Below are 9,529 nucleotides of genomic sequence, written 5' to 3'. Positions count from 1 at the left end.
AAGTAGTAGGTGGACCAATGTTTTGTATAGTATGTTATGCCAATTGATCTTGATGTCCCCTGCGACCATGTAATGACCGATTTTTTAAAAGTAGACTGCCAGGCCTTTCTTCCAAGGCATCTGGGGTAGACTTGAGCCTCCAACTTTTTGTTTAGCAGTCTAGTGTGTTAACCATTTGCACCACCCAGTAGGCTGCCTGGCACCAGAAGGTGGTTAATGCTTGCTTCAAAGAAGGTTGGGCAATCTACTTCCATAGAGATACTGCCTCGGAAACCCAAGGAGGGGTCACTATGTGTCAGAAATGACTTGACAGCAGTGAGTTTATTTTGTTTTGTTTTTTTGGTCCCATTAAAACAAGAGTGTAGCTCCTCCTGTGTGACATTTTTCCTGTACTAGTTACCCTGAGCTTAATCAAAGAAGTGAGAAGCAGTGCTGGGGTAGTAAGTACTTATTTCCTAACACAGGAGAACTCAGTAGGTTCCATCCAGTGTTGGGCCAGAGCATCTCTGATCAGTGCTGACCTCTGGAACCTAGCCCTTCCTTAAGGCTGATGTGAGTTTCCTTGGGCCCAAACCCTGCTGTTCAGAAAAGGCAGGTGTGTTGGGGCAGCCCCTACAGATTGACTTTCCAGCCTGGGCTGCTGGGGCAGTGACAGGACAATCTGTGAAAGCCTTTGGCAAAGGCCCCAGTTTGCAAAGCTGCCTGTTTGTAAAGCCCCCTCTGCCGCAGCCTCAGGGGTAAGAGTGGAGTGGATTGTGAGGTCAAAAAGAAAAGGAGATGCAAATGGGAATGTTAGGAAACTCCCATCAGTGCACTTTTGGTTTACTGAGGGTGCCAAGGGCATTTAGTCATTTAGTAGTGGGGGTAGCCAGGGCTAGAAAATGTCCCCTAATGTGCAGCACAAAAAAACCAAACTCATGACCATCGAGTCAATTGCAACTCATAGTGACTCCTATTGGGTTTCCAAGTCTGTAAATCTTTTATGGAAGCAGACTGCCTCTTCTTTCTTGTGCTTATGGGGATGTGCAACACAGTCACACCCAAAAACAAAGTTTCCTATCCAAAATGCCAATAGCACCCATGTTGTGAAACATCTTACCCTTACATCATACCTTCCCTGTGCCTGGCTTCTTGGGTGATGTAGTGGAGTATCCAGGCTTTGGTGTAATACTGTGCAACCTTGGGCAAGTTACTTAACCATTCTGAGCCTCAGTTTCCTAACCTATGGAAATGGAATAATGATGAAAATATGTAGCTCGTATTGTTTGCTGGGAGGAGGATATCGGTTAATGTGTGTGTTATAGATCAAATTATGTTCCCCCCAAAATATGTGTTGTAAATTCTAACCCCTACACTATAATCCCATTTGGAAATTTTTGTTGTTGTTGTTGTTATGTTAATGAAGAAGTATTAGTGTAGGGTGTGTTTTAAGTCAATGTCTCTTGAGATTTAAAAAGAGTAGACTAACTCCTCTGCCTCTTCCTAACTCACCCAGTCTATCTTTGGTTTCCCTAAAGGTGGACCTAAAACTTGAACATATCGACTTCTGGGACAGCCTCCATGGCCAGGTCCCGAACTTGTTGGACTGGGACTTTAGGAATGAGTACTTCTTGGCTCACATCACCACACACCTGCCATTGGTCGAGCAGAAGCTTGCCAGGTACAGGCTCTGGGTAATTGAGCCCCCAACTCTACCTTTGGGCATAAAACCCAATCCAGATGGAGATGGACCCAATTATGAGCCCAACCTGTGGATGTGGGTAAACCCCAACATCGTGTACCCCCCTGGAGAGCTGGAGGTCCCAAAGCCCAGTAAGAAGGGGGATCTGACACTCCCCTACCCTCTCCTACCCTCAGAGGAAGATTCCAACTTCTCAGAGCCCACAGTGGTGGAGTCACTGCCACTGTGCGCCAGTGAGCAATCTCCCTGGCCAAGGCACCATGCCTCTTTCCCCGAAAACCAGAAGTTCACAGAAGAGGAGAATGCTGAAGACCAAGAGAGTTGGAGGCTTCAGCAGTTCAACAGCCAGCAAATGCAGTTCTGGCCCCGGCCTCCTCTCAATTACTTCCAACTAATTGCCCTGGCATTAAGAAACAGCGCCCCCAGTGGCCTCAGTGTGCAGGAGATATACAGTTTCATTCAGCATTATTTCCCCTTTTTCCAGATGGGTCTAGAAGGCTGGAAGAATACTATCCGCCATAACCTCTGTTCTCGGGAAAACTTTGAGAAGATACCATTCAGCAAGCAGAGTAAGCCCAAGACACGGTCTCGGGCTTGCTTCTGGAAGCTGACTAAGGAGGGCCACCGCCGCTTTGTGGAGGAGATCCATGCCTTTGAAGTCAGACATCTAAGGCATATCCAACAGTGTATGCGCCAGCCAGATATGATACACTTCCTCTTTGACTTTTAACCCCAAGAGCCAATAGTCAGCCCAGACCTAATTAAAGTCACCCAGCAGCCTCCTAGAAAAAAAAAAAAAAAAAGAGTAGAGTGAGCAAGAAATGAAGCAAGCAAGGAGGGATAAATGATAGAAGGCATGCCACATGAATATCGCCAAGAAGCCAAGAAGCAGCAGATGAGAAGAGACAGGGCCCTTCCCTCAGAGCCAAGAGAAAGAGAAAGAGAGACTTCCCCTAGAACCAGTGCCTTAATCCAGACTTCTAGCCTGCTAAACTAAGAGAAAATAAAGTTCCTTTTGTTAAAGCCACCCGCTTGTGCTATTTCTGTTATAGCGGTACTAGAGAACTAAGCATGCAAAATTGCTTTGGAGGTCATGGAGTTCTATGTTCATGAGAGGTATCATGCTGGATGGAGACCTAGGGGAGTCCCTGTGCATCTCTGAAGAGGCCCAAGTCCCTGGTGAGACTCCTCAGGGCCCCCACCCCACCCTGTCTGCACAAAGCATTTGAAATGAAAGTTATGGACCTAATGGGAGCATCTACCCAATTGCTTGTTGTAGGTCAGTCTATGATTTAATAAATATCTTCAGCTCCCTCTCAGTGCTCCCTCTTGTTGCATGCCTCCTCAAAAGGCATCTCCATGCTCTGGACTTCCCACCATCAAAAGTTACCCAGAGTTCTATCTCCTCTAAATTCTGCTGGCTCCTAGCATTAACCAGCTAATTGATGCCTGTATAGTAACAGATTCCTTCCCCTAGGGAACAAACATATTAGCCAGAATTTCCTAGAGGCCTTGCTAAGTAAGCCCCAGGGGGCAGTACAGTGGGGTTAGGAACTGGTCCTTTGGATACCCCTTGAAAGCCACCAAGAAGGCAGTTCCTCCCTAAAGACATCATTGTTATCTGCTATTGGGTCAATTTCAACTCAAAACAACCCCATGTGACAAAGTAACCGCATTGGGTTTTCTTGGCTATAATCTTTACAGGAGCAGATCTCTAGGTCTTTTTCCTGTGGAGTCACTGGGCATCTTCCATATGGACAGAGGCAGCCTAACTGCATGCTCTGCCCTGTCACCACCCCCTACCCTCATAGTGGCTTCCATACTGGCCTTGGCCTAGTACCCCATTCCTATCTGTGTAGCTAAAATCTACTCATCCCATCGGTCTCACTCAGCAAAATCCCCACTGCCTTGAATTGAATTGATGTCTGTTTTGCTTTGTATCTCAACAACAATAACAACAAATTATATATATATTTACATATATATATAAAGGAAGCTCTGGGTGTAGCGCCTAAGGAATTTGACTGCTAACCAGAAGGGTGGCATTTCAAACCCACCAGCCACTCCTCGGAAGAAAGATTGGGCAATCTACTTCCATGGAGATACCGCCTCAGAAACCCAAGGAGGGGTTGCTATGAGTTGGAACCGACCTGATGGCAGTGAAGTATGTATTTAAAGTTGCCATCAAGTCCATCTCACATGTGCATAGTAAATAAATAAAATAAAATAAAATAAAAGACTACTCCGTAGGCCAGGCCTTTCTTCCAAGGTGTCTCTGGGTGGTTTCAAACTGCCAACCTTTAAGGTTAGTAGTCCAGTCTATCCAGGGACTCCGAAGAGCTCAGAGTGAGGGGTAAAGCCTCAGGGCTGGGGAAGAGGAAACGGGGCACCCAGAAGACACATTCCAGAGTTAAGGATACCATCCTAAAGCATGTACGACAGCCCTAAGGCCTGTGCCTGCCTAACTGGAGGCAAGTGTGAACTATGGGCAGATTCCAGGTGGGAGTTCAAAAGAGAAGTTTTTCTCCTTATCTTGGCATTTAGGTTCATCTGCAAACCTAAATACAAGCCTAGGAGGGAAGATTGCCTCCTGATTTATGGAAACCCCATGACAAGGTAGTCTGGAAGCCAAATGAGGTGGGATTCCAACCCTCACATCTTTACATCTCTAGAGCAACATTTTTATGCTAGGAAATGGGAAGCCAATTAATTTTTGACATCATGTCAAAAGCTGGTATTTCCTGACCAAACACCAGGGCAGCCAGAAGTTTATAAATGAAGACTCCCTGGTTGTTGTCAGAATAAGGAAGCTTTGGTTCCTTATAAGAAAGAGTCTGTACTGGGTAAATAGAGCCTAGAAGCATGTTCCACTGACAGTATGGCTTCGGTACAGTCAGCCCAATGAAATGTCCACTGTCAGCTCTGGCTACAGAGACGCATGGCAAAAGCAAGAAGTGCGCTATGGCCAGAGTCAAGGGAAGCTCAGAGTAGGTGGAAATCGAAACAAAACTTGCCAGGATTTGCTGGACTACATTCTAAACAAGGTGGCTTTGTGACTATTCCTGGTCTGATTCTTTCCTACACATGACCTCTATGTTAGTACTTCTAGGACTTTGCTTCTGCTGGTCCTCCACCAGGGCATTGTCCTCCCAGGGCATTGGTTAGGGTGTCAAGACTCCTAACCAAGGCAAATCCCCTTTCCTCTTTTGCTATATAACTTCATCCAGGGAATGAGAAATTTGGGCCCAAATCTAATAACCAGATGTTCTCTTTGGTCTCTCCGAGCTTGGCTTACTACCAGTTGCCATTGAGTAGTTCTGACTCAATGGCAACCCCATGAGTGGCATAGTAGAACTGTGCTCCATAGGGGTTTAAATGGCTGATTTTTTGGAAGTAGATTGCCAGGCCTTTCTTCTGAGGCATCTCCAAGTGAATTCATGCCTCTAATCACTCAGCAGCAGAGGGCATTAACGGTTTGCACCACCCAAGGACTCCTCCAAGCTCTGACAACACCTGAATTCTCCCAGTAGGAACCTACAATGCCTCAGCTCACGGATCTATCACCTCCTTCTAGGTGGGGGAACATCTAGGACTCACACCCTCCAGGAGGTCTTGCCTTATTGCAAATACCACCCCATCCTAGCCCCGAATTGTGTAATCTCATTCAAGTCATCTCATGGGTGTCTTTTGCTGGTAAATCCTTAGGTGTAGGAACGGTGTTTTCTAATTCTTCTGTCTCACACTCCACTCTCAACATGTAGTGGTTTTCCTTGCACAACTGGTATGCAATCCAAGCTGTTGGTTGATTAGCTGACTAATTAGGCAGTTACTTGCTGAAAAGAAAAAGAAAACTGAATGACTTTCCAAAAGAATCACAACAGCAATTACACTTAATCAAACAGCCTTCTGAAGCAGGGCGAGTATGGGTAAGGATTCCGAAGCCAGACAGATGAGAGTTTGAAACCTAGCTCTACTAAGTATTAACTGTGGGTTCTTGAGCAAGGCACTCACTCTCTGTGCCTCGGTTTTCTCATCTGTAAAAACAAAGATACTTATAGTACTACCTTGTAGGGCTATTGCCTATGTTTCCAGTGAGATCATGCATGAAAAGTCCTCACCACAGTGCCTAGCATATAGGAAATGCTCCAAGCTGCTGACTCTTCAGTGATGATGATGAGGAGGCAACTATGATGATGATAACGATGTTAACCTACCTCAGAATGTCAGGGCTCAAGTCAGAATGACCATAGGCTTGTCCCACTGCTATTTTGTCCCCGTTCCTTTTAGGAATTAGAGGCGACTTCCAGAATCTTGAACAAACGCCTAGATGTCTTCTATAATATCCATACTTGGCTGCAAGAAATCAGGAAGTAGTGATCTGAGGTCCTCTCTTAATTACTTTCATGATTTATGGAAATGTCTTTAGGGATCATGGGAATTCGATGGTGGATATACAATGTATTCTGAAAGGTAGATGTGGGGGATGAGAGAGGAAGATAAACTACAGACCATAATATATTACCAAACTCTATTCTGAGAAGTATATGAAGAGTGCAAAAGAATATATAATCTAGGGAAGAGCTGGCCTTGGCAACCCTCCCCAAATGCTGCTTTTTGTCTGATTTTCCAAGTGCGAAGACATCCTTAACCAGAGTGATTTCAGGTTGGAAGATTCTGTTTCTTAGTGAGGGGGTAAAGAGTCAATGACTTGGACCTCCTCAGATGTTTTTCTTAACTCTCCTTCTTTGAGAAAAAGCCAACTTTCCAAAACACACATACACATACAAATGCACAATTACCTGGACATATGGTGGGATCACAATCTTACACTTTGTTTGTCTCTATCCCCAGTCTGGGCAGTGATCCCAGCTAGTCAGGAAGCTTAATCACCACACAAAGGCTCAGTGCAGTCACTACACTGAGCTCATTAAGGCAGGAAAGTGGCCTCAGACTTTGGTAACTCTTCCAACAAGGAAGATGATAAAATGGGCTTTCTGCTTGAGCCTCAGTTTCCCAGAAATTCCCACTAAGCCCCTTCCCCAAGATTCTGACTAGTCAAGTTTTCACTCTGCTGAAAAGCTCGGAGATATCTGTACTTCAGGCTTAGCTCCTCACTGACTCCACTGAAGGACCTCTGTGAAGAAAAGAGGCCTGCATACTTGTCAGCCATCAGAAAACAGACACAAGGACTAGCCCCAGTCTGGGCCTCAAAGTTCCTTCCACCACATAAATGTCACTGCCCCAACCCTTGATCTTTGAGCACAGTTGGACAGGCAAGGGCCCTGGAAGGAAAGGCCACTTACTCATTTCACTAGTCATCCCACTGTAGCAACCTGGACAGTAAGTGCTCTCAGGGAGCCCATTAGCACTCATTTGCATTGTCCTGCCACCCTCTCAGGGGTGGAGGCAACCAGGTGAGCTCCCCTGAACAAGAGGCCTGGGGCTGGGTATATTCAGGCAGGATGATTCTTTGAAGTCTCAAAGGGTGAGTACAAACTATATTCTAGGAGGGCAGAGGGTCAGTGTGGGGAAGGCTATGTTTGGTTGTTAATTTCCAATGGCTAGTGCAGAGCTAGAGATAAAACCTGAAAAGTCAGACACCAGGTGGACTTTTTTTTTCTAAGACAGAGGTAGGATTGAAAATCAAAGGTGGGAGCAAAGTAAGAAAGCCCAATCACTTTGATAGTGCTGGGTCAGGGGAGCTGAGGTGTAACAGCCCTTAAGGTTCATGGGAAGATCATCCTACATTAAAGCCCCTGCGTTCTGGATGTACATTATAGTTTTCTGACGGGGCCTAGCCAGAGCTTTGCCCTCAGAGAGTTTGAAGTCCAGCAAGGCCTTTCTCTCCTATTAGGAAGGAAATCCAGACCCAGCACTGGGATCTCCTAGCCTTGGGTCTCCAAAGTCCACCACAGTCTTGAAGCTAGAAAAGGCAATTGGGCCCTTCAGCCTGTGGGAAGGTGTTACTGTTCCCCATACTTCCATTAGCCAGATGTGAGTTTTATTTTCTTTCGAGTGGCATGGACTGGCCATGCATCATCCACATTCCCTCATCAAGTCCTTTGGATGGCAAAGGAAACATATTTGCCAAATTGGCTGGCTTTGTTATCAAAGGTGTCCTGACTGTGACTGCATCATGTTCCAAACAACTGAGATAACTGACTGCCAGAGTCCGGAAGGCACCTAGGAAAGAAACATTCCAGTTTTACCCAGGCCTTCGAACTGGGGTTCATTCTGATTTGACAGCCGGCTGATAATTTGCATCCTCCCCCCAAGACATACTGAAATGTCAAGCTCCAAGCTCACTGCCATTGAGTCGATTCTGACTCATAGTGACCCCTCCTTTGGTTTCCGAGGCGGTATCACTGCGGAAGTAGATTGCCCAATCTTCCTTCAGAGGAGTGGCTGGTGGGTTTGAACCGCCAGCCTTCTGGTTAGCAGTCAAATGTCTTAGGCACTACGCCACCAGAAGACATATTGAATGAGAATCTACATTTTAACAAGATCTCCGGGTGATTCATATGTATACATCACTTGGGGATCTTGTTAAAATGAAGGTCCTGATTCAGTATATCTGGGGTGGAAATACAAAGTCTCAGCAGGGAATAGATACAGAATGAACCAGTTTGAAGCCCTGGTTTCACCCTGGCCTATGTAGCTTGATAACAAGATCTGAGCCCATCAGTTTTCTGAGCTTCATTACTGTGAGCTGAAGTCAAGAGAGCCCAGAGGGCCTATAAATCAGATAAACTTTCTGATGCTTCTTCAATCTGTACAATTCCATGAGAAGGAGAATAAGCACTTATAATTCGGGGGAAAATAAGGAGGGCCTTTCAAGGTCTTTCTCTCTGGGACATTTTTCACAAGAATAATGAGAAGAACTGGTGAAATTGAGTGTTAGTCTTTAGGCAAGGCATGAAGTTGCATGATTTACATATATTCTCTAACCTAATTCTCACAATAGCCCTAGATTCACTTCACAGATGAGGAAACAGGCTTAGAGAAGTTTAATGTCTTGTCCTAGGTCATACAGCTAATAAGAGATAGCAGAGATTTGGATCTAGGTCTGTTGGACTCCAAAGCCCATGCTTAACCACAGCCCTCAGGTTTCTCAAAGCAGGGTCTTTTCAAACATGCACAGATTCCCAGGCTTCAACTTAGACCTACTGACTTAGATTTCTGATGGGTAAGGCCCATGATTCCATATGCTTAGACACCATGCTTGGAAGTTCTGAGGCACTGGGAAGTTTTAGGACTCTGGTCGGAGAGCCCTGGTGGTGCAGTGGTTAAGTATTAGGCTGCTAACTGAATGGTCAGAGGTTCAAACTCATCAGCCACTCTGTGAGAGAAAGATGTGGCAGTCTGCTTCTGTAAAGAATATAGCCTTGGAAATTCTATGGGGCAGTTCTACTCTGTCCTATAGGGTCACTACAAGTCAGAAACAACTCAATGGCAATGAGTGGGTTTTTTTTGGGGGGATGGGTTTCCACTATACTGCCTCCTGAATTTGGCATGCAGTAAGGGCTAGAATGGCTAAAGCATCCATGCCAGGCCTTAAACTGGTCACTTCTTTTCCTGGCAAACCTGTCACCCAATACTAGTCATTGAAAACCAGGACTCTTAGCCAGACCAGGAAAATAGAGCCCCTTCATCTAGATCAGGGACCCTGAGCCTTTATGGGGTCATAGAGCCCTTTGAAAGGAGCTCTGGTGGCACTGTGGTTAGGCATTTGGCTACTAACCAAGAGTTGGCCGTTCAAACCCACCAGCTGGTCCAAGAAAGAAAGATGAGGCATAAAAATAAAAAAAGAAAGAAAGAAAGATGAGGCTGTCTGCTTCCATCAAGATT

General features: G+C 45.6%; 1 protein-coding gene across 1 annotated transcript in view; it reads left to right on the top strand.

Annotated features, from left to right (window-relative positions):
* The window catches only part of LOC103207697 (forkhead box protein R1-like), a 13,522-nt gene extending 11,111 nt beyond the window's left edge, over positions 1-2,411 (top strand). Inside the window, exon 2 of the mRNA XM_042782605.1 lies at positions 1,518-2,411. Coding sequence (XP_042638539.1) covers positions 1,518-2,411 — 894 coding nt within the window. The remainder of the gene's footprint in view (positions 1-1,517) is intronic.
* Positions 2,412-9,529: the final 7,118 nt, after the last annotated feature.

The sequence above is a fragment of the Orycteropus afer genome, unplaced genomic scaffold (assembly GCF_000298275.1).
Source record: "Orycteropus afer afer isolate SDZICR_OR568_19922 unplaced genomic scaffold, OryAfe1.0 scaffold00387, whole genome shotgun sequence".
Taxonomy (NCBI): domain Eukaryota; kingdom Metazoa; phylum Chordata; class Mammalia; order Tubulidentata; family Orycteropodidae; genus Orycteropus; species Orycteropus afer.
Note: the sequence above shows the minus strand (reverse complement) of the source record. Positions and strands in the feature narration are given on the sequence as shown.